This window comes from Furipterus horrens, unplaced genomic scaffold (genome assembly GCF_987537825.1).
Source record: "Furipterus horrens unplaced genomic scaffold, mFurHor1.1.pri manual_scaffold_11, whole genome shotgun sequence".
Classification (NCBI taxonomy): domain Eukaryota; kingdom Metazoa; phylum Chordata; class Mammalia; order Chiroptera; family Furipteridae; genus Furipterus; species Furipterus horrens.
Genome location: NW_028327181.1, coordinates 67,546,087 through 67,571,366, shown reverse-complemented (window position 1 = coordinate 67,571,366; position 25,280 = coordinate 67,546,087). Strand labels below are relative to the sequence as shown.

At 47.7% G+C, this 25,280-nt stretch overlaps 1 protein-coding gene across 1 annotated transcript in view; it reads right to left on the bottom strand.

Annotated features, from left to right (window-relative positions):
• Positions 1 to 281: 281 nt before the first annotated feature.
• Positions 282 to 25,280, bottom strand: part of MYO1D (myosin ID) — a 301,572-nt gene continuing 276,573 nt past the window's right edge. Inside the window, exon 22 of the mRNA XM_090257605.1 lies at positions 282 to 526. Coding sequence (XP_090113731.1) covers positions 370 to 526 — 157 coding nt within the window. The 3' untranslated portion in view covers positions 282 to 369. The remainder of the gene's footprint in view (positions 527 to 25,280) is intronic.

Sequence of the window (25,280 nt, the reverse complement as noted above, 5' to 3'; positions counted from 1 at the left end):
CTGGGCTCCCCCACCCTACCTCCTGCAGGGTCAGCAGCAGGTCACTGGGTCAAGGCACACTGATGTGACCTGGCCAGTCCAGAGAGGCCTTCACCAACTGAGGGCACCATCAAGTTGCCTCTGAGGTGAAATGTGGTTTGGATGTCATCCCAAGGCTCTGGGACAGGTCATTGGGTCTTTGGTTTGTTGATTGGGGATGGTGGACGGTTGGGATAGAGGAAGATGGGGACCAAAGGCAGAAAGCCAGGAAGAAGACCCCAGGGGAGGGGCCGGAGAGGAGGCTTGCGAGCTGATTTCTAGCGGGCAGTAGCGGGATCAGCAATCAGATCAGGGCCCAGGAGGCTGTGTGGCGGGCCCCCCGGGGGAGGCTCAGTTCCCAGGCACGCTGAGGATGAAGCCCGAGCGGTTCTTGGTGAAGTCAGGCTGTGGCTGGTTGAGCCGCGTCTCCACGGAGACGGTGCACTTCTTCCCATGTAGGCTGCACTGCACAGGGTTGGTGACGTTGACTTGAAGGTGGCGCTTCTCACTGGAAGAACCAAGAAGAAAAAGACCAGACCGGCAGTTAGCAGGCAGCCAGAGTGGGGGGACTTTCCCGGCCACCCCAGGGCACGCCACTGGCCAAGCTCCTGTGGGCCTCACAGGAGCCCCAGCTGGTGTGGGTGCCACAGGGGACATGGGCTTGAGAAGCCCCAGGAAGGGGCAGGGATAGAAAGGCTGGTGCTGGGCAGCAGCCTCAGAGAGCAGAGGGGATGAAGTTCTGGCCTTGGGGCGCTGCCTGGCTCCAGAGAACCCAGCGTGCCGAGCTGGACCCACGGCGGGGGAGATGGAGGGGAACCACAGCCACCAAGTCTCTGGCCTGAGACCTGAGTCACTTGCGCTTTAGATAGCAGCAGGGCGGGGGGTTGTCATGAGGGGCCCGGGATTCTGATGAACAGTTATTCTCCAGTTGTCTTTGGCGCAACAGGGAGCCCTGGGAGCCTCTGTGTGCAGAGTGGATGGAGACTTCCCTGCACTCTCCCTGAGCACAGAAAGGTCTCCTCGGAGTCCTGGCTCGCCCCTGCCTGTCACAGGGTCCAGCTTCAGTCTCCCCAGGTGCTTCTCAGACTCGGCTTTGCCCCTGAGCACCAGGGCCGCTCTGCTGGACCCCAGGCCCAGATGGGAGGTTGGCCTCCCGTGACGACCTGGACCCTGTGCCTGCTGCTGCCTGAAGGGGCTCAGCTGGGGCTCTGAGTGGGGTGCACACCCAGGAGGCCTGAGGTGGGGGGCTGGTGAGGCTTTGTGCACCTGCTGAGTAGAAGCAGGCTCCTGTTCTCCAGCTTCTCACACTACCCTGAATACACGGCAGAAGGAGCTTATTTTAAGACCCGAGAAAGCTGTCGCACTAGGCTGGCACCTCTGTCGCTCACACATGCTGACACAGCCCCGCCCAGCACCCACGCTTGTGACCGCAGCTTTCCTGGTGCTGGGAGGGGAGGAGAAAGGCTTGGTGGCTGGGGACCTGCTGGCAGGACGGCTGGCTCTGCTCCGCGTGCCTGAAAGCGTTGTTTCTCTGGGGGCGCGTCTGGGGCGTGGACAGGCCGGCCCGCCAACTTACAGGGCTCCCTGGACTCATGTCGCTCTTGTATCAAACAGCAAATGCCGTGTCCGCCCCGCAGGGGCAGGTGGGCTGAGGCCGGCGGGTGCTTGCCTCTTGTGCAGCCTGGACTGGCTTCCCTGGGCCCAGGTGAGCAACAGGTGCTGTCCAGCCACCAGGGGCCTGGGAGGCGCAGTCACTGACACCCCCTCCTCCTGCCCTGACTCTCAGGCAACCCGTCCTGGCCAACAGCGAGCACTCAGGCGGCCGGTGCTGCGGGCCTCGAGCTAGAGCACGGGGGGGGGGGCCCAGTGCGCACGCCCACGGCAGGCCCCACAGCTGTGAGGGCTTCCCGTGCCTGCTTCCTCCCTGCTTTCTCATTAAACATGTAGAGGCAGAAAGGGGGCACAGGAGGAGACTCGTGGTTATTACTTGTAGGCATTAGGTATCTAATACTTAATGTCTTGTCAGCTGCAGCTAAAACCTTGGCTTAGCTATTTTTAACCAGACTTGGACATAAAAATAGCCGAGCCCATCAGAGGCAGAGGCTGAGGCACTTCTCCGTTCCTGCGGGAGCTGGGCCGGCTGTGGGGGTAGGTGTGTGGCCCGTGGCTGCCTGGTCCTGGTGCGGGGCCCGGTGGCCCTCGTCCTGGCCAGGAACAAGCGATGCTCAGCACTGCTGCCCTGCCCCAGCGGGACGTGCCTCCAGGACAGGCGTCCGCCCACCAGAGCCTGTTTCTTCCCCTGCTGGTTCCCCAGCTTGGGCGGCCTCCCGGCCTCCTCTGTCAGCCCAGCATGGCCTCTATGCGGGACTCACACCCTGTGGAAGCCTTCTGACCCTGGCAGAGGCCTTCCCTTGCCCTTGAGTCCTGGTGGCTGTGTGTCCTTCCGTTAGGGCCCTGCCAGGGAGAGGCTCTGCCTCCCACTTCCTGTGTTGTCCCTCCCCAGGCTGCAGAGCCTGGTACCCTAGCGCGCACCCCACCTGGGACTCCAAGTCTTCGGGAAAGGGTTCTAAAAGTACCACATTCCAGGCCCACTTGAAAAATCTAAGAGAAAATGTGGATCACTAGCTCGCCCCCATGTTCATGCAAGCAGAACATGCTACTTTCAATCCAGTCCCTATGACTGGAGACCCCTTCACAGCCCCGAGTTCAGGGTCAGCAGAGTGGCCCCTGGTGCGCCCCTTCCTCCTGCGTCTGGCTCTGTGCTCTCCAGTCTTGGTGCAGGATTGGGGCTGGTCAGGAAACGAGGAGGAGCAAATGGCTGGTATAGAACAGCACCCCGGGTTACAATGGCACAGCTTCACCTCGGAGGGGCCCGCAGGCCGGGTCTGCAGTATTAAAAAAGCACGGAGGAGCCACTGCCCCAGACTGCTCTCCCTGTACTGGGCTGGACTGGGCGGCTCTCTGCCGTCACTCCATGTCCCAGCGCTGACCACTGGCTCCGGGAGGAGGGACCGTGTCCCTCTGCAGGGAGCAGAGCGGAAGCAGAACTGTGCTCTGGGACGTCCAAGCCAACAGACACAAGTAACTATCACTTATTTATTAAAACTATTTAAAAATTTCTATGACAGTTGACATACAGTATTTTATATTAGTTTCAGGTGTACAACACAGTGATTAGACATTTATGTAACTTATTAAGTGGTCCCTCAAAAGTCTAGTACCCATCTGATACCACACGTAGGTATAAATATTATTGACTATATCCCCTCTGCTGTACCTTATGTTCCCATGACTGTTTTTATAATTGGCAATCTGTACTTCCTCATCTCTTCACCTTTTTCACCCAGCCCCCCAACCCCCTCCCCATCTGGCAACCATCAGTTTTTCCTCTGTATCTATGAGTTTATTTATTTTGCTTTTCAGATCCCATATGAGTGAAATCATAATAGCACAGTAGTATGTCATCTGCAAATGACAGTTTTACCTCTTCTTTTCCAATTTGAATGCCTTTTATTTCTTTTTCTTGTCTGATTTCTATGGCTATTATAATATGTTGAATAAAAAAGTGGATGGTGTACATCCTTATCTTGTTCCTGAAATTAAAGAGAAAACTTACAGCTTTTCACCACTGAGTATGATGTTAGTTGTGGGTTTGTCATATGTGGCCTTTATTATGTTGAGGTGTTATGATTCCTTTATCCCCAATTTGCTGTAATTATCATAACCAGATGTTGAATTTTATCAAATGCTTTTTCTGCACCTACTCATACGATCATAGAATTTGTATCCTTCATTTTGTTTATGTGGTGTATTACATTAATTGATTTGTGAATATTGAACCAGCCTTGCATCCCAGGAATAAATTCCACTTGATCACGGTGTATGATATTTTCAGTGTATTGCTGAATTCAGTTTCCTAATATTTTGTTGAGGATATTTGCATCCATGATCATCAGCGATATTGGCTTATAATTTTCTTCCTTTGTTATGTTTTGCCTGGTTTTGGTATCAGGTTAATGCTGGCCTCATAAAATGAGCTTGGGAGCCTTCCCTTCTCTTGAATATTTTTAAATAATTTGAGGACAGGTGTTAGTTCTTTGAGTGGTTGGTAAAATTCACCTGTGAAGCCATCCAGGTCAAAACTTGTTTGTTGGGAGCTTTTTTATTACTGATTTGATTTCATTAGTAGTAATCAGTCTGTTCAGATTTTGTTTCTTCTTTATTCAGCCTTGGAAGATTATATGTTTCTAGGAATTTGTCATTTATTTCAGGTTGTCCAATTCGTTGGCATATAACTATTCATAGTATTTTCTTATAATCCTTTGTATTTCTGTGGTGTCCAATGTCACTTCTCTTTCATTACTGCTTTTATTTATTTATTTGCCTTTTTTTATTTTTCTTTCACAGTTGTCCCAATTTTTCCCTGTTGCTGTCCCCTGTCCCACCCACCCCTGCTCCCAGAGTCAATCCCTACTCTGTTGTCCATATCCATGGGTCATTTATATATGTTTGTGACTAGACTATTCTCCTTCTGATTTTATTTATTTGGGCCCTCTTTCTTTTTTCTTACTAAGCTGGGCTAAAGATAATTTTGTTTATCTTTTTAAGAACCGGCTCTTGGTTTCACTGATATTTTCTATTCTTTTATATATTTTAAAGATTTTATTTATTCATTTTTAGAGAGAGGGGAAGGAAGGGAGAAAGAGGGAGAGAAACATCAATGTGTGGTTGCCTCTTGCACACCCCCAACTGGGGATCTGGCCCGCAACCCAGGCATGTGCCCTGACTGGGAATTGAACCAGTGACCCTTTGGTTTGCAGGCCAGTTCTCCATCCACTGAGCCACGCCAGCCAGGGGCTTATTTTCAATTCTTTCTTAGACTCTATTTTGTTTATTTCCAGTCTGATCTTTATTATTTCTTTCCTTCTATTCCCTTTGGACTTTGTTTTTCTTTTTCTAGTTCCTTTAGGTATAAGGTCAGATAATTTTGATTCTTGTTTCTTGAGGTTGGCCTGTATTGCTATAAATTTTCCTTTTAGGATTGCTTTGGCTCTGTTCCATAGATTTTTGGGTCCTTGTGTTTCCCTTTTCATTAATCTCAAGGTATCTTCCAATCTCTCCTTTGATTTTGTTGTTAACCCTGTTCATTGTTTGGTAGCATGTTTATTTAACTTCCACATGTTTGTGTGTTTTTCAGTTTTCTTCTTGTAATTGATTTCTAGTTTTATACCACTTGAGACTAAAGAAGATTTCAATCTTCTTAAATTTATTGAGACTTGTTTTGTGGCCTAACATGTGGTCTATCCTGGAAAATGTTCCATGTGCCCTTGAAAAGAATGTATATTCTGCTTTTGGGTGAAATGTCCTAAAAATATCAATTAAGTCCACTGGGTCTAATGTGTCATTTAAGGCCCCTGTTCCTTGTTGATTTTCTATTTTTATTTATTTATTTATCCTTGCCCAAAGCCTTTTCATTGCTTTTAGAGAAGAAGGGGTTGGTGGGGGGCAGATAGAGAGAAAGAGAGAGACCTGGATGTGTGAGAGAAAGATCAATTGGTTGCCATCTTGTATGCATCCAGACTGGGGATCTGACCCACAACCTGGGTATGTGCCCTGACTGGGAATTGAACTTGTGACCCTTTTGTCTGCAGGACGATTCTCCAACAACTGAACCACACCAGCGCAGGATCCTTATTGATTTTGTCTTGATGATTTATTTGTTTATATCAATGGGGTGTGAAAGTCCCCTACTATAATGTTACTGTATTACTGTTAATCTATCCCTTTATGTCCATCAATATTTTCATTATATATTTAGGTGCTCCTATGTAGATGTTTATGAGAGTTATATCCTCTTGTTATATCACTTTATCATTATGAAATGCCCTTCCTTTAAAAAAATATATTTTATTATACTATTACAGTTGTCTCCATTATCCCCCCTTTGCTCTCCTCCAGTACCCCCATTCCCTCCAGAAATCCCCTCCCCCTTAGTTCATGTCCATGGGTTGTCTGTTTAAGTTCTCTGGCTACTCCACTTCCTATACTATTCTTATCATACCCCTGTCTATTTTGTACCTACCAATTATGCCTCTTAATTCCTGTACCTTTTCCCCATTCTCACCCTTCCCCCTCCTAGCTGATAACCCTCCTAATGATCTCCATACCTACGATTCTGTTCCCATTCTGGTTGTTTGCTTAGTTTGTTTTTGTTTTTTGGATTCACTTGTTGACAGTTGTTTGTTGCCATTTTAATGTTCACAGTTTTGATCTTCTTTTTCTTAACTAAGTCCCTTTAACATTTCATATAATAATGGCTTGGTGATGATGAACTCCTTTAGCTTTACCTTGTCTGGGAAGCACTTCATCTGCCCTCCCATTCTAAATGTTAGCTTTGCTGCATAGAGTAATCTAGGTTGTAAGTCCTTGCTTTTCATCACTTTGAATACTTCTTGCCAGTCCATTCTTGCCTGCAGAGTTTCTTCTGAGAAATCAGCTGACAGTCTTATGGGAACTCCTTTGTAGGTAACTCTTCTTTTCTCTTGCTGCTTTCACATTTTAATTATGATGTGCCTTGGTGTGGTTTTCTCTGGGTCCAACTTGTTTGGGATTCTCTGTGCTTTATGGACTTGTATGTCTATTTCCTTCACCAAATTAGGGAAGTTTTCTTTCATTATTTCTTCACATAAGCTTTCAATTTCTTGTTCTTTCTCTTCTTTTGGTACCCCTATGATTCAGATGTTGGTATGTTTGGAGATGTCCCAGAGTTCCTTATACTCTCTTTGTTTTTTTGAATTCTTCTTTTTCTTCTTGGTGTTCTGGTTGAATGTTTTTTTCCTCCTTATATTCCAAATCATTGATTTGAATCTCAGCATCTTCCCCTCCTTGTAGATTTTTCTCTATTTCACTTAACATAACCTTCATTTTTTTCCTGGGTCTTTTTAATGCTGTTGCTGTACTCAATGAATTCTTTGAGCATCCTGATAACCAGTGTTTTGTACTTTGCATCTGTTAGGTTGGTTATCTTCATTTCATTTAGTTCTTTTTCTGGGGTTTTGTTTTGTTCTTTCATTTGGGCCGTATTTATTTGTCTCCTCAACTTGGCAGCCTCACTGTGTTTGTTTCTGGTTATTAGGTAGAGCTGCTTTGACTCCCTGTCTTAGTAGCATGGCCTATTGTAGAAAAGGTACCTGTAAATTGTGTGGGGCAGAGCCTTAGGTAATCACCATGGTTGGACAACACACCTCATCTTTTTGTAGTTGTGTGGGGTGAGGGCTCAGAGAGAGGACAATGCCACTGCCTGGCTTCTGGAGGTTTGCCTGGAATTCACCCTGTTTCTAGTCACTTCACTTACTCCCCATATGCAACTGGTGCCTTTCAAGCTGTGGCCCTGGTGCTGAATCCCAGAGCGGGTGGCTCTATGTCAGCTCTAAGTCCATGTAGGCCCTTTAAGTGGAGTCTCCTGAAAATATGGCAGTTTCTTCTGCCGCCTTACCCCCTCCCTTGTTTTTACAGCCAGAAGTTATGGGGTTTTATCTTCCTGGTGCTGGAACCCTGGGCTGTGTGGTCTGGCCTGGCGCTGGGATCCTTCATTCCTGAGGTATCCCTCCCGATTTTCACCACTACATGTGAGTGTGGGACCGCCCATTCTGCCACCTCTCTGCCCATCTCCACATCTCCGCCCCTCCTACCTGGCTGGATGAATGTGGCTTCTTTAAATCCTTGGTGGTTAGACTTCCATACAGCTCGATTTTCTGACAGTTCTGGGTGTTATTTGTTTTGAGGTGTGGTTATTTCTTCTGTAGATGTGCAAGGAGGCAAAGCATGTTTACACACACCTCAATCCTGACTGGAAGTCCCTTCTTTGCTTCTTGTTATAGCCCTTGTTTAAAGTCTATTTGTATGATGTAAGTATTGCTCCCCTAGGATTTTTGTTTCCATTTGCAGGAACTATCTTTTCTATTCCTTTACTTTCAGTCTCTGTGTGTCTTTCAATCTTAAGTGGGTCTCTTGTAGGCAACATATGCATGGATGTTTGGGTCTTTAAAAAAAAAATTCATTCAGCCCTCCCCCCCTTGTGTTTGACTGGAACATTTAATCCATTTACACTCAAAGTAATTATTAATAGGTATATAGTTATTGCCATGTTATTAACTGTTTTTGTAGTCCTCTGTTTCTTTTTTATTTTCTTGCTCTCTTGTATATTGATGACTTTGTTGTGTTTGGATTCCTTTCTCTTTATTTCTTGTGTATCTCTTGTAGATTTTTGGTTTGTGGCTACCATGTGCTTCATATATATCACACTATGTTTAAAGCAGTGTATTTTAAGTTAATGGTCACTTAAATCTGAACACATTTCAAAGTCACAACACTTTTTGCTCACTCCTTCCATGTTTGTTTTTGTCATTTTTAATTGCTTTTGTGTATATTTGTATTTCTTATTGTTGTAATTACACATGGTTTTCTTTCTTTTGCCTTTTAATTTCTGTACTAACTTTATAGTTGGTTGACCCACTGCTTTTGCAAATGTTTGTCTTTGTCAAAGTGAGAATTTTTCTTTCCTATCTTTTCTTATTCATATTTTGATCTTTTCCACCTGAAGAAGTTCCTTCAACACTTCTCATAATACTGGTAAATTATTTAGTTTCTTATCTTCTGGGAAACTCTTGATCTCTCCTTCCAGTCTAATGGCCTTGTTGGGTAGAGTAATCTTGGTTGTAGGTCTTTGGTTTTCACCACTTTGACTATTTATTGCCACTCCCTTCTGACCTGCAAAGTTTCTGTTGAAAAAAGCAGCTGACAGTCTTATGGGAGCTTCCTCGTAGGTAACTAACTGCTTTTGTTACTTTTAATATGCTTTGTCTTAAACATTCTGGCTGACTCCATGTGTTTATTTCCAAGTATTAGGCAGAGCTGCTATGTCTACCAGTCTTGGCAGAAGGACCTTATGTAGTAGGTGCCCTGTTAGGCCTAGTGGTGCAGTCTTCTTGTTCACATGAGCCAGGTGCTCCAAGTGTGCCCCTTCTGTGTGTTGTATGTACCCTCCTGTTGCAGTTGAGCCTTGAGGGCTGTTGGCATGTCAGGCTGACTGGCTGTGTGTATTGGCTCTGATTGGAGTGGGTATGTTGTTGTGCAGGGGCTGAGCCCACAGAGCAGGCGTTGCTTTCGCGAGGCTCTGGTCCCAGCTGGCTGTGTTGTTTGCGGAGCTGGCTGGGTGGTGCTCTGGTGTGGTCTGAAGCCAGCCACTGAGTGTGTTGGTTCTGGAGCCTCTTGGGAGGGGCTCCCATGCAGACCAAGGTCAGCTGCCATTTTTGTCTGACTTGGAGCTGCCTGATGGCAGCTACAAAGTGATCTGTGGTTGGCTGTTATTTGTGCTGGGTTTGTGGGTGCTTAGTTCAAGCTATGTTCCAAGCCAACACTGGCCACAACTTATGTCAGGCTCGGGGCCACCTGATGGGAGTTTCAGTGCGAGCTGCGACTCGTCACCACTTGTGCTGAGCTTGGGACCACTCAGTAAGAGGCACAGGGTACACTGAGGCCAGCCACTGCTATGGGGTTTGTGGGCCTTTGCGAGATTTTAGGAAAGTCTGCAGAGTTAGCTGAGGGAGGCCACTTGTGTGGAAAAGCCATGGGAAGTGGCTCAGGTGCGCGTGTGAGTTGGGTGGATGGGGTCTCGTGGGATCGCCAGCGCAGGGCGGGCAGTGTTGTCCAGGTTAATGGAGAGCGCAGATTTGGCACCCGCGCCTGCTAGCAGGGTTGGTGGAGACTCAACAAAGGAACAATGGCACCTGCCAGTGCTTCTGACCCCAGAGACAGCTGCCTTGACCCCTTCCCTACCTCCAGCTCTCGCCCTGAAGCTAGTCAACTCGGTTCTTCCCTGTTTGTCCCCGGCACTTTTCGAGTTGCTGCTCCTGCCCCGGAGCCCAGAGCCGTTGAGTTTTTGAGGGAGCGAGTCTATATGTGGGCTCTGCAAGAGGAACGCCTGGAACGCTAGCAGCCCTCTATCTCACTTGGGTGCCAGCCCTGCTGCTTCCCACAGCCAGATGTCATGGGGCCTCCTCTCCCAGGCACTGGTGCCCGGTCTGGGGAGCCCTGTGTGGGGCTGGAACCCCTGCTCCTCAGGGGGCGCCTCCACAGCTGGGATAGCCACCCCAAATCTTAGTTGCCAACATGGATGTGGGATCTGCTTGTTCTGCCTTTCTCCTCCTCCTACCAATCTAGATGTGGCTGCTGCTTTCTATCCTTACTTACAGGACTTCTGGTCAGCTAGTCTTCAGGTGGTTTTCAATAATGGCTGCTGTATAATTGAGCTGTAATTTGATGGGGTTGTGGCGGAGGTGAGCTGAGCTGATCTATTCCGCCATCTTGACTGGAAGTAACTAGCATTTAGACTGTGAGGCTGGCCTTTCCTGACCTGGGGCCACCATACGGGCAAAGTGAAGTTCTCTCCTGAGTGGCAGGAAGGAAAGCAGAGGATGTGGACGTGGTGGATGCAGATGAGCTCTGTGTCCCCTTCCCTTTCTCCTCTCCTGCAGCTGCTCAGACGCCTCCCTGGTGGCCCCACATGCTGTCCTAGGACAGCTGGTTGGTGTCCTCCCTTTCCCATGAGCAACGCCGGCCCTCCGGCATTCCACACCACAGGCCCAGAACGTGGGGCGGAGGAGCCCGGCTTGGCAGGAGAGTGGGGGAGGCGGCGCCCAGAACCACCAGTGTGCAGTGCACACATTGACTGGTCGCCTTTATCTCGTCTCAGCTGCATTTCTCCAGCCGCCCCCCCTTCCAGCCCGCGGGTACTAATCTGTGGCAAACATCTAATGACAACTTCCCAGCATCATCCCTCAACTGCATAAGAATCAAACCAAACCAACCGAATAAAAGCCAGCATTCAGTGGTGGTCCTCACGCCTCCCCCAGATTTCTGCTCAGCATCATTTCAGGCCATTAGAGATATCCCCTGGTTCCTTTGAGGTCTGAATTCAAGAGCAGGGGCCCAAGGAGCAGAGGGTCCAGATTCTTGTACAACCTCTGTGACCTTCTCCAAGCCATGTAAACCTCTGTGAGTCTGTCTTGTGTAGCCACTGAATGTGTGTAATAAACAGACTCCCTGCCGACTTTATGAGTGAAGGTAAATGGATGAATAATTTTACCCACCCATCAATATGGCCATCTGCTTTCCAAGCACTCACTGACTACTTACTTCACGCCGGGCATGTGTCAGGCACTGAAAATACAGAAAATGAGCATGTAGCCAAGATAGGGGTCTTGCCCCAGCGTCAGCAAGCTGCCTGCCCACACCGGGCTCTCTGTCTGGTGAGCCTTCACATGAGAGATGTGAAGCGCTAGAGGTGGGGAGCACACACTGTTTGCTTTATAGAAGGCGTTTTCAGTCCTTTCTCAGGTCCTAAGACCCTCCAAAAGAGGTGGTTTAGGAGAGCTGTTACTAAATCAGTACATGTTCTTGATACATTTTTAGTATAGTTCATAATTCAATATGAATGCTCCGGTTCTTTTCCTTGATACAGCCGATTCCCAGCCTGTCTTCATGGCGCTTCGGGCACAAAGAGGCGGGTCTGAGTGGCTTCCTGTGTTGAGTTTATAGCAACCATGAGGGCAGGAAGACAAACCAGCCTTCCGCAGGCTGAGTGACTCCCAGCCAGTGTCATCCGTTTGCTGCCATCGATGGACAACAAAGGCAACGTGGACTGAGCGTGGCAGCTCCTCAGTAAGTTAAACACAGAATTTACCACACAACCCAGCAGTCCCACTCCTGGATATATACCCCCCAACAGTGACAACATGTGGTTTAAATAGAAACTCATACAGGAATGTTTACAGTAGCACTATTTGCAATAAACAAAAGGTAGAAACAGTCCAAATGTCTTATCACCTGATGAAGGGGCAAAGTGTGGTTTAGCCATTGAATGAAATATTATTCAGCCATAACAAGAAATGAAGCACTGATACCTGCTACACAGATGAACCCTGAAAGTATTATACAACATTAAAGAAGTCAGACACAAAAAGGGCACATATTGTATAATTTCACTTAAATGAATTGTCCAGAACAGGCAAATCCATAGAGACAGAAAAGAGATGAGAGGAGTGGGGGTGTGGAGAAACCGTCAAGCTGCCTGAGGTTTTCTTTAGGGGTGACGAAAGTATTCTGGAACTAGACAGTGGTGATGGTTGCACAACATTATGAATGTACTAAATGTGACAAAGGGTGATATTTATGTTTTGTGTATCTTACGATAATTTAAAAAATAGACTGATCTTGCCGTGGCTGGGTAGCTCTGTTGGCTTGAGTGTCGTCCTGATGTGCCAGGGCAGAGGGTTCCACCCCTGATCAGGGCACAGGCAGGAATGAGGCCACGAATGTTTCTCTCTCTCTCCCCTCCCTCCCTCCTGCCCTCCCTCCCTCTCTCCTTAAAGTAGATTGAGCTAACGGAAAAATAAGAAGTTGCCCTCAAACTGTGCTTTCTTTGCCCATTTCAAGTCCAACCAAAATGGTTTTCAGACCAGCATGGCGTTTCCTGTGTCTAGTCTGGAGACAGAACAGCACAGGGCCCAAGTGGCGGACAGGAGTGGACACTCCGGGGGGGTCAGGAGGCATCTCTTGCTGCAGCTTCCCCACGCTGGAGGCCTTTATGGAGCCAGAGCACCCCCCTTCCTTTTTAAAGGAAAGAAGCAGATTTTAGAGACGGAGGCAGGGTACCTCCCTCTGATGGTGTGCCAAGCCAAGTGACAGCTGCCGATGGAGCCTGGCTGCAGGGGAAGGGGCTTTTTCTCCCCGTCTTCGGTTACAGGATTTAACGGCTCAGCAAACTGTGGAATTCGGGGACTTTCATCTTGTTTCATCTGTTCCAAGCCATCACTGCAGGCAAATGGCCTTTATCAAATTACTTTCCTTCATTTTTCATTTAGACTCCTGTCCCCTGCTCATTAGAGAAATCCGTGGGTAAATGCAAGACCTGATCAATGTGAATTCCTGCACCAGCCATATATTTATAGGTTCTGCAGGAAAAGGGTAACTCAGGTCTCTCTGGGAGCTGAATCAGCCTAGAAAACATCCCCTCCTGTCCAGACGTCTGGGCAGCTTAGGTTGGGAAACTGTCATCCACTGGCCTTTCTACGTAGACCAGGGCCTGAGGGACTGAGTGAACCACGTTCTCCTCTCGATGGCATTCCGTACTGGAGTAGTGGTGACCTGGGGTCTAATGAAGGCTCTTTATTATTTTTAAAGCTTTTATTTATTTATTTCTAGAGAGAGGGGAAGAGAGGGAGAAAGAGAGGGAGAGAAACACTGACTGGTTGCCCCTCGCACACGCCCTGACGAGGGACCAAACCTGCCACCCAGGCACATGCCCTGACTGCGATTCGAACTGGTGACCCCTCGCTTTGCAGGATGATGCCCAACCCACTGAGCCACAGTGGCCAGGGCATGAATGTTCTTTCAAGGGAACAGAACAGACGTGAGGTGAAGTGCATACCTTGGTGAATGTATTCTTTGGGGGTGTGGCGAGGAGTTCCTGAGAATGTGAGGGTCATGCAATGTTCTCTCGTGTTTGGTCACAGGATGTGGTGGGAGGAAGCTCGCCTTGCACAAAACGCAGGCAGGTAGTAAATAGATGCTTTTCAAAGGGATGATAAATGTATTTCACAATAAACCCTAGAGTCACAGACAGGACGCAGATGCGTGTGCCCCGACTCCCACAGGGGACACTGGCTAAGGAGAGGGCATCTAGAGTTCATGTCCGCAGCTGTTCACTGTGCGCTTCCCTTCCTTTAAGAAGCAAGTCCCTCTACTCTTATCAGACCACAGAGGGCAGGTCTTTCCCAAACCCTGCTGTGGGAAACGCTTCTTCTGTTTTTGTCAGGGTCGAATGGATACTCTGGTCACTTCTAAAGTGAGTCTAAGAGTCTGGTGCGCATGTGATTTTGAGGGGGGGGGTGTCCTATCTCTTGTTCTGTTGAGTTCTTTTGGGGTTTGCAGTGGGTGAAGAATGTGGGTGAAACCACTTTTATTTAGAAAATAAAACTCATCACTAAACAGCTCTCTGCAGGCAGCTTGTGCCGAGGCCCTGGCACAGGCTGCCGTCTGCCTCCGCCACATCACCGAACTGATCTGGCTCCGGGGTCCAGGGGGCAGAACCCTCGCGGATCCGCCTGTGGTCCTGATGTTGTTCCCAGCCCCTCCCAGCCAGGCTGCCCCGCCCCATGGCGCGCTCCTCACGGACCGCCCTCACCCACTTCTCCCCATCCTGCTCTCCTTTCCTTGGCGGCTATTTACCTAGAAAGGGAACCCAGAACGAGTGGGACGCAGGCCCCGAGTGCCAGGCACTCCCGCCCCTAAGGGGGAGAGGGGCAAGTGTTAACGCCCTGCAGTGCGCACAGGATGTAAGAGGAGGGCCGCCCGCGCCTGGGTGCGCGTCCAGAGCAGGTGGTGTCTGGACTCACACCTCAGGAGGAAGTGGGAATCCTGCCGCAGTATTTTTGTTTATTTGTTTTCTCACGCCTTAAAATACTGTTTAGTCACCCATGCCTGTGGTTTCAATGACCCAATCGCGACCTTACCTAGTGTGAGGCCCAGGCACATATATTCAGACACTTACTAGACAAATCCCTTGAATGTCCCACCCACAGCTGAGTCCTCATGTACCCAACACTGAGCTCATTCTCCTGGCCCCATCCCCGAACTGCAGCCCTCCTCCCGTCAAGCCTGCTCAGTGAGAGGCACCATCACCTGCCCAGTCACGGAGGCCAGAAAGGTGGGATTAGCCTGCGTCCCTCCTCTCCCTCCACTGCCCACGTTGAGTCACTATACTCTCTTCATTTTACTCTAGTGGTCCTTCCCACCGCCACGGCCCGGAACCTGGCCCCTTCCCCTGGTTCCTGATACCGCCTCCCATCTCCTCTGCCTACTCACCCTGCTTCAAACGCATCCTCCCCGTTGTCAGCAGAGAGATCTTTGAAAGGCACAAGAAGATCCTGCCTCTCCTCTGCTAGAACCCCTTTAGTCACTCCCGGAGCTCTGGAGGCCTGCCGCCCCCAGCCCTCCCCCAGGCTGAGCTCGGTGTTTATCGGTGTCACTGGCTCTGTCGCAGCTCTGAGCACCGCGCGGTGCTGTGCCGGCTCCCACCGCACGACCAGAGCTGACAGGCCTCCCTGACTGCTTATGAGGATCCTTAAATGTCAGCAGAACTGCACAAAAGTAGTATTTAAAGTCAGAGTGGATGCTGAAGTAAAGAAAGGATAATCTTAGAAGGAGGGGATGTGAGGCCAGTGTGAGAGGGAAGGTCCAGTGGCTGCCAGGCCCAGGTACATGCTGGCCTGAGCCGAAGTCACCCCCAGCCACATGTGAGGGACTAGACTGAGGTCCTGCATGATGATGGGTCCTCATTGGCTGCCTACTATAGGAAAAGTTCACCAGAAGAAGTCTGCACTCCAGTCTGGCCAAGTGGCAAGGGATCACTGTGTGGGAAAACAAACAATAAAAAAATGAAAACCTCAAGCTTTCCTCTCTTTTGAGCTCCTGAAAAGCAAATCCACCACAGATCACCAAAGGCAAAGAGTAAACCTTAAGAACACCCAGAGAGAGAAGACACATTACTTGCAAAGGAAGAATACACCTTCTCATCAAAGGTGAGAAAATAATGAAAACACGAACTCTTTAAAGGGTTTAAAGAAAGTAACTGTCAATCTGGAATTCTATACCCAACCAACCATCTGAGCACAAGGGCAAACAATGACTTTCTCCTGCAACAAGGGCTCAAGAGTTGGGCAACCTCAGCTCTCAGGTAAAGAGTTTCTGAAGGACATGTCATCAGGGAAGACACTGAATCCAGAGGAAAAGAGTGGCATGTGAGATGCATCGGGAAGCAAATAAATAGACAAACACACAAGTAATTTAAATAAGCATTCACTGTAAAAAAAACAATAATAAAAGTGAGTATCTTTTGGGGTTTAAAACAATGTTGAACTAAAACCCTAGGTAACAACAGCACGAAAGAAGGGGTGATGGTCCCAGGGAAGCGTCCGAAGGCCCTTGTCTTGTCGGGGGGTGGGGTGGGTAGAAAGACTGAGCTTGAGCCTTCACAGGTGTGAGGAAAACTCACGGTAAATGAGAGCCCTAGAGTGAAATGGGCAGCAGCTGTCAAAGAAGCAGTCGGAAGAGGGGAAGAGTGAATCTGCTTCATCTAAGGGAAGGTACAAAAGCAGCAGAGAAGAAACATGGGAACAAGAAAACACAAACTAATACGGATGTGGAATCTAAGTGAAGAATTTCTCAGATTTAATTTAAAAATGCAGCTATGTGCTATTTGTAAGAGACCCATCTAAATCATAATACAAAGGAAAGTTAGAAATAAAGGAACGGAGGAAGATATATAAGGCAAATAATAATAAGAAAGCTAGCAAAAAGCACTGCTGGGGTAAGAACTCTTTAGATAATTGTTTTCTATATCAAAGAGTAGCTCACCAGGAAGACACTCTCCAGAAAATAAAAATTAAGCCATTCGTGTGCGACTGTGTGAGATCTGCAGCGATACAGCAGTCCTGTCCCTCAGCCACGCTTTCTCTTTCCGGGGTTTCCACGATCCATGGTTGACCCTGGTCCAAAAATGTTAAGTGGAAAATTCCAGAAATAATCCATAAGTTCTAAACTGTGCACTGTTCTGAGTAGCATGAGGAAACCCCTTGCTGCCCTGCTCTGTCCTGTCTGGGATGGGACTCATCCCCTTGTCCAGCGTGTCCACACTGTCGCTTCCCTCCCTACAGTTGCTCAGTGCCTGTCTCAGCTATCAGACCGGTTATTAGAAAAAGAGACCACATTCCCATAACCTTTATTACAGTTATAATTATTCTAATGTTATAATTATCATACTTATATTGTTATAATTGTTCTTTTTTATTAGTCGTTGCTGTTAATCTCTTACTGTGTGCTAATTTATAAATTAAGTTGTATCATAGATATGTATAGGAAAAAACATAGTATATATTAATTTTGGTGTTATCTGCAGTTTCAGGCATCCATTGGGGGTCTTGGAATGTATCCCCCCCTTGGATAGGGAGGGTCTATGTATAATGACACATCAACAAGCAGAGTAAACAGTCTTACTATTCTTTCCTAAAAAACATATAGATCAGGAGACTATATTTAAGAAAGACAGATTTAAGCCCAATTAATAAGCTCTGTGTGTGTGTATATTCACTATGTTCAACAATTAGAGAAAACAATCATTTTAAAGTACACATGGAACAGGTACTAGACCATAAAAGGAAGCTGAATAAAAACCTAAGGATTAGCACCAGACAGAAACTATCTTCCCTGACCATAATATAATAATAAAAGAAATAAAAAGAAATAGTAACAATAGCAAAAAACATATAGTACTTACTCAGTGCTCTACAAATATCAATTTATGAAATCCGCATGACACTATGGGGTAAGTTCCATTTTCAGAAGAGGAAATGAGACCCAAAGAGACTCAGTACCTGCCAAGGTCACACAGTGGAGCCAGGATTTGAACCTGGGTGACTGGGCTAGAGTTCAAGTCTTAGCCTCTGTGCATCCTGCTACTACAATAGTCACCAGAATATAATTGTTAGCTGTTTTCCCTGCTTACTATGTGCCTCAGCAGAGAGCTGGACATATTTTCCTCCTATCAAGAGCTGCTAGTGCCATGTCAGATACAAAACAGAAGTTCCATAATGTCTATAAAAAGAATGAAAACTCACTTTGACATAAGACATCAGCCAGGAGACCGAGGCCAGCATCAAGCATCTTCAAAGTGGGGTCATGGAGAAGCAAGGTGGCACCATCTGGGGCTGGACCCAAAGGAGGCCACGTGGGACGTATGTGCCCTCCTGGCACTGTGCTCTGGGCCAGGGTCTGTTTACGTGCACAGTGTGATTCAGGGGTAGTGGGAGGCACCGGGATGGCTCACTGTTCAAGGCATGCTTTGGGGGAACTGGACAATCCTTTTGCAAAATCTATCATTACCTTGCTTTGTAAATCCCAACTTTCACATGTTTGGTGCTCTCTTCCCATTGCTAACGAAGTTCTCAGGGAAATAAAAACATTTGGCGGGATGAGAGGCATTTGGGCGGATGGGTTTCAGAAACATGCGGAAGGTTAGAGAAGTTCCAGGATTACATCAGTGAATGCATCATCTTCCTTTTTGAGATTGAATGGAGATAAGCAGACACTGGCTGTCTGTGAACGTCTCAGTAACACCCTAAGGAATGTGGACAGGTATTTCTGATGATCACTTATCTGTTTGCTGGCTATGGCTGGTACTCCTTAGCAGTGTGCATTGTGTAGTGGAACGGGGTCTTGGGTTGGGGAGGGGTTGAAAAATCATCATTATTCATCTATTGAGAACCTACCATGGATTAGGCACTGTATTAAGCATCTTAGTGAGCCCTGGCCGGGTGGCTCCGTTGGTTGGAGCATCATACCACACACCAAAGGGTTGCGGGTTCGGTTCCCGGTCAGGGCACATACGTAGGTTGTGCTTTTAATTTCCAGTTGGGGTGTGTGTTGGAGACAACGCCCAATGTTCCTCTTTCACATTCATGATTCTCCTCTCTCTCTCTCCCTTATCAATAAATATATGTCCTCGGGTGAAGGTAAAAAAAAATTAGACATCTTACATGCATCATCTTATGTAATTCTTACCAACATCTTATGAGGCCCTGTTGCTATGACTACACTACAGATTAGGACACAGAAGCTTGGAAAGGTCAGATAGTTCTTCACAGCCAGAAAGAGGTGGGGCTAGGGTCTGGGCCCAGGTGGCTGTCCCTCAGTGACACGTTGAACCCCCATTCTGTTCAGTCCCCACACCGGCAGCTTTCCTAGCTCTGCTGTGATGCGTCCTCTGCGGCATGGAATTCTTTAGCACTCGGAGAGAAAGGCATCTGGAATCTGCTGTGATGAGGCTCAGGTTCGCGTGTTCTGACCGGCGACCACGCCCCCGCTGTCTGTGCCCTTTCACCGCGTGTGTGTGTGTTTCCCTCTCTTCCTGGGTATTTGCTTCTTTCACTCCTCGACCAGGAGACAGCTGCTCTCCTGGCCCTCGGAGAACTTGTGCACTTCTTACTGTTCCCCTGCACATATCGTACCTTGACTTCCCAGCTGAAGCCCCTGCAGAGCACAGCTGCTCCATGGAAGTCTCCATGGTTCTGCCTCTGCTGACCAGAGGTTCCTACCCTGTGTGTGTGGGCAGCCCGCCGATGGCAGTGAGGGCCAGGGTGCGGCCGGGTGCGGGAGTGGCCGGGCTGAGCTCAGCCCGTGAGGCCCCGGGCTGCCGCTGGCTCTCGAGTTTGTTTCCCTACCAACGAGGTGGTGAGAAGGCTCCATTGTGCTTTGTATATTTGGAATCTGGACACTTCAAAGGCTACATTCCTCTGTCCCTCCCAAAATGTCCAAATTATTGCTTTCTGCCAGGGGTGATGAAACCTTTCAAAACCAAAACTGAAAGAACAAAACCAGACTCCCAGCTCCCTCAACATGAGAAAAAGACAAAAAACAGAAGCTACAAAACACCACCATCAAACCAAACAAAAAGCCTGCCCCAAACAAATGCCACAGCAGCTGTCAACAGCTGCAGCACAGGGCCAGGGCTGTGCCCCTCGGGGATGCCCAGGCTGTGTCCCACCCTCTCACAGAAGGGGCGGCCGTGGGACATTGTCCCCAACCCTCCCTCTCCCCCACTGTCCCCTCACTCCCCATCCTTCTTCTCATTCTCTCCCTGTAACTTCTCATCTCTGTGCTTTTAGTGTTAATGCCTTTGGGGTTTTATTTCATCAAAAAATATCTGTTGGAGAGAATTTTCCCCCTTTTTACATCTTTGCTGTTTCCTGCTTGCATTTCTACTTCTCCTGTCTTGACACTTCAGCTAATAGCACCTCCAAAGTTAGCACCATCTGTGAACATTGGTGTTTACTTTCTATTCATGTCATCAATGAAGGTGCTAAATAAGACTAGAGTGAACATGCCGCAGGACCCACATCTTCCCCTGAGCAGATGATTTTGGGTGGTTTGTGAGAAACACCATTCTATACTTGTCTATGCAAATCACCATTATCAAGGAGCATCTGAGCTCGTATTTGTGTGTGGGCATGGCTGCTCCACAGAGGGGCTAACAGGATCCCAGACCCTGCTGTCAAATTAAGCATTTAAGCTGGTGACAGCTGCATATAAACACGTGGGGGACATATATCCTAAAGAGTCATCAAAGAAATACCTAAATAAGATTATTTCCATTGGGTTCACAATTTTAGGATGGGATTTTAAAAAATGTTTCATCTGAGGATATGTTTATTGACTTTAGAGACAGAGAAAGGGAGGGAGGGAGGGGGAGAGGGGAAGAGAGAGAGCAAGAGAAAGAAACATCAATCGGTTGCTTCCGGTACATACCCCGACTTGGGGATTGAACCCGCAACCTAGGTATGTGCCCTGACCAGGAATTGAACCTGTGACCTTTGGTGCATGGGATGATGCTCCAAACAACCAAGCCTCCCAGCCAGAACTGAGGGTGGTGTTTTTGAACCAAGTTGGGAACTAGGAAAAAGAAGTTTTACCATGAGCTCAGGAGTTCTTTGCATTGTCTGGAAAGATGTTCTACATCAAACATGTGAGTCTAAGGCTGACTTGTCAACACATACCTGCTTCGTAAGGTGCGACGGTTGTTACCATTAAAGGTCTAAAACGTGTGCAGATGTGAAGGACTCGCGTCGGCTCTCTGCGAGGGTGCTGCCTCCTGGGCTGTGTAGCCCATGACTTTGACATGCAGACACACTGTCTGAATGAGCTGGGCTCTCGAGTCCCTGGTCCAGAATGTGACCTGACTTCTCTTTCTCACACTACTCCCCACAGCCGTGGAGAAAGACAGGAACCACGGGACAGGATGCCAAGTTCCTGCAGAACATGCTCGCACTAAGCCTAGTAGGTTCACCCGGTTTGGTCAGTGTTTCCCCTTCTCTCGACAATGTCCCTCAGCTCTAATTGTCTTCCCTCCCTGAAGCCCACCTGGGCCTCCCCAGCCCAAAGGGATCTCCAGAACCCTTTGGACAGGATGCAGCAAACTGCCCCTTGGAGGATGAAGAGGACTTGGACTAACAGAGATGACCTCAAAAGCTTCACCTGGAGGTGAAACTGAGAGAATGTGCTAGGAACTGTGAGCGTGGGGTTGGAGCTCAGGGCTCGGGTGTTTGGGAGGGTGTGGTGGGAGATGAGGCCAGCCAGGTAGTCTGGTGTAGTTGATGGGCAAGGGATTTAGTTTAACTTTGCAGGAAGTGGGGACACCCTTAAGGATTCTTAAGTAGAGAAGAGAGATACTATTTTGTTTTCTTTAGTGACTTAATCACCATTTGAAATGACTTGTTGGATTCTTGCCATGTTTACTGTCTGTCTTCCTATGGCTCCTGACACCTCCCCAAAAGTAAGCTCCATGGGAGCGGGACCTTGTCCACAATGCTGTGCCTAAAAGAGTGTCTGGCATATACTAGGTGCTTCATAAATGAGCAAATACATGCAATCGACAGAGAGGAAACAGGTGACGTGGCAGATAGATAGGTGGGGATATTTTAAGGCAGGAAGACCAGTTAGGAAACTAAACCAAGGCAGAAAGGGCTGTGGTTGCTAAGAGGGCAAAGGCAGGTCAAGTGTGAGGACTGCCTCTGAGAACTTGGTGACTGACTGTAAGCAGATGGTGGAAGGGAGAGTCTACCATGTTCCTAGGTTTTCAGCTCAGGTGATGGGGGAGACAGAATAAGTCTGGTTTTGGTACAGGATGAGTTTGACTTTGTTTTTGCAAAATGATCCAAAGGGTTTCACTCGACATTATGTGGACTCAGGAGTTCACAACTCATTGCTCCCTTTCCACAGGATCCAATCAGGTAGATCATATACTGAAATAGTTTCATACAACCTATTTTGTAAGCAGATTCTATTGTAAGATCAGTATTTACAATATGGCTGTGGCACTGTGCTCTACTAAGCACATAAGCCTGGAATTTGAAACTTTAGTGTTAAAATGGCAAGTATGGCGCCAGCCTGTGCACCTGTGACATCAGCCACCTGGCTGCCCTTCTCATCCGCCTCAAACGCCCTCACGCTTCTAACTTTTTGGTCAATGTTATTCTTTTTTTTTTTCCAACACTTTCCCCATCATTTTTTGCAGCAATATTTATCCCAAAATCTCCAAACTTTTAAAGCAGTATTCCTAGGAACAGTAGTGCAAATTATAAAGGAAAAAAAGGTCTAACGTTTGCTTTGCAAATAAAAGATCACATTCTCTAAAACCAATGGCTTGAAGGAATTTGGAAAGTGGTCAGTGTCCAGAAACAATCAGCAAGTTATGGTTTACTGAACTGTTAGTTCAAGTCCCCATTTAGGGGCTGTTGGTACATCAGACTGCCTGCTGAGCCTGGATAGTGACTCCTCCCAGATACTAAGCAGCCTTTCAGAACTTGGCAGCAGCAGCAGCAGCAGCGAAGAAATGGGGACTAGGGACTTCCAGGTTCTGTGTATTTCCAGGAATGTTGCTTAATCAAGAGAGGAGATGCCCCTGGCTACTTGTGGCTCAGCTGGTTAGACGTCCGCCCATGAAGCAAAAAGTCGCCACTTAATTCCCAGTCAGGGCACGTGCCTGGGCTGCGGGTCTGGTCCCTGGTTGGGGGTGTCCAATAGGCACCCGATAGGTGTTTTCCGTGTCAATGTTTCTCTCCCTCTCTTTCTCCCTACCTTCCCCTCTCTAGAAAAATAAAATCTTAAAAAAAAGGAGACAATGGGGCATGGTGGAGAGTACACACAGTGTGGAACCAGCTAGTCTAAGGTTCAAGTCCGGCTGTGTGGCTCTGAGCAATTCCTTAATCGGTAGCAGCTTGGTTTCCTTGGTAAAAAAAGGTGCCTGCACAGTGGTTAGTGTAGGTCCTGGCACCGAGTAAATGCCCACGGAATGTTTGTTAATGGAGTGGATGGCTTGAATGAAGGAGGTTCTTATGTTTAGAATGCTGGTTGGACAAGTGATAATAGGAGGACTGGAAGGACCCTGGCTGTTGTGTGTCAGGGCCTCTTTACTTGACTGAGAATAGTCCCGTAAGAAACAACTCTGGCCCTGGCCGGTGGGTCAGTCAGTTGGAACATCGTCCAGCACAGCAAAAGGCTGCGGGTCTGATTCCTGGTCAGGGCACATGCCTAGGTTCCAATTTCGCTCCCCAGTCGGGGTGCATATGGGAGGCAACCGATGATGTTTTTCTCTCTAAAAATCAATAAACATATCCTCAGGTGAGGGGGAAATAAAAAAATAAAATAAAATAAAAAAAGGAACAACTCTGCCATCTCCTAGGGCCATAGTGGTGAAAGGGCTTGTCAATTCCAGAAGGCCCTTTTAACTTGTTTTGGGATATTTTGAAATCCCATTTGAGCTGACAAAAGGATGCTGTTTTCTTTTTGGGGGCTGATGACACAGTTCTTCTTGTGCCTTTTCCACCTCACTCTCATTAAACCTTGCTGCCCATCCAGGCAACTGTAACCCACGGTGAAGGACATCTGATTAGGTAGCAAGTAATGGGGGATTTTTTTTTTTCCTGAGGGGAATTCAAAGAGGTTAAAACAGAAGCAACTGTCTCATAAACCAACCCCAGAATACTGAGATGAAAAGAAACAAATTGCCCACTTTCAACCACCTGTTTGAGAACAGGAAAATTTGCACTCACTTATGTTAGCTAAAAAACCCTGGTCTCATTGTGGTACAGAAGCCTTTACCACACGAATGCTTTTCTGATGGAAAATCAACCCCCTGCTCTGATGCACCCTTTCATGCTGGTAATAACGGAGGCAAAGCAGGCCGTTCTATCAATATGTTCTGCACACTTCTTAGCAGCTCTGCTTTTCTATTCTGCATTTGCTATTTTAAGCGAGTACATAATGCATCAATTTTCAGACTCTTACTCAATGCCACTGCTACAGAACTGAAAACTCAGTAATCTTGTCAGGCAGCTCAGAACAATATTCCAACAGATGAAACATTCCATGCAGCCTTATTTCCCTTTTCCTGGGATGGGGCATCTATTTCTGGTCCTATGATGAGAGAGGAGCCAGAGGCGGTGGTCCGGCCCTGCTGCTCAGGACTCCCACATCACAGAAGCCGCTTGCCACGCCGCTGTCCCCGGCGGACACATCAGAGGCCTTGTGGGGGCTCAAGTCCATTCGATGGCTCTCTTATGTTTTTATTTTAAGTTCCCAGAAATGGGTTGTTTGGATTCAGGCTGGAAACGAGAGTGTGGGTTCTCTCAGGCCACACTTGTGCTCTTCTTGCCCACCATGAAGAGTTCCTGTTCTCTCTGGGATCACTAACTTGATTTAAGAGCCCCAGAGGGACCTATATTTCCCTGCCCCTGAACCTTCTCAGAGGTTTCTCTATGAATTGTCCCCATGCGGCTTCTGGCCAAATTTGCCTTGACCCTCAGTGCAGACGCGCTTCTAGTAGAAGGTTAATTGCATCTGATATCTTGGTGGGCAGTTTGGGCGGATTTCCCTGCTGTGGTGTTTACAGCTTTACTGGCTTCTAATATGGGCCTTCTTTACTGCCTGCAGAGTTACCTGGGGGAGAGAGCAGAGCAATCTGCTGCTACACCTGTTGGCTCAAAAACGGGATAGTCACATTTTCCAAAGATTTACTCTTCATAACTGGCTGGTATAAATGGGTTGGGTTACTTCCACCATCCCCTCCAGTTTCTGCTCATTTTATCTCATATCTAACATGGCATAACAAATGAGACTGAGCTGGGTGGACAGTGATTCTGTTGCAAAGCGAATAATTCCATACTAACCCTACATCACTGCTTTCTTTCTGAAGAGTTAAGTCAGAGCATCCAATGATTCAGCCACCTGACGGGGGCCTGGGATTACTGGCTCAACTTCATTAGGGTGGAAACAATCAAACCAAATACACTTTTCCTCTGGGGCTGGAAGTCAGACACCCTGAGTAATATTTAGGTCATTGCTGCCCAGGCAAGTCTGAAAAATGGTTCGTGCCCTGATTAGACAGTTACATACAGTATTTGTTTTAAATGACTGTCATAGGAAAGAGCCTGCAGGCTTTCTTAGGCAAAGAGAGGTTCTAGGACTAGTACCGAAACAATCTGAAGCAAAGAATCCCTTCGTCCAGACTAAAGTGTATTAGCATCAGCTTTACAGCTGAAATCCAGTCTCTGGGTTCGGTGAGCATGTGTCCCCACTTCCTCGCTTCCATT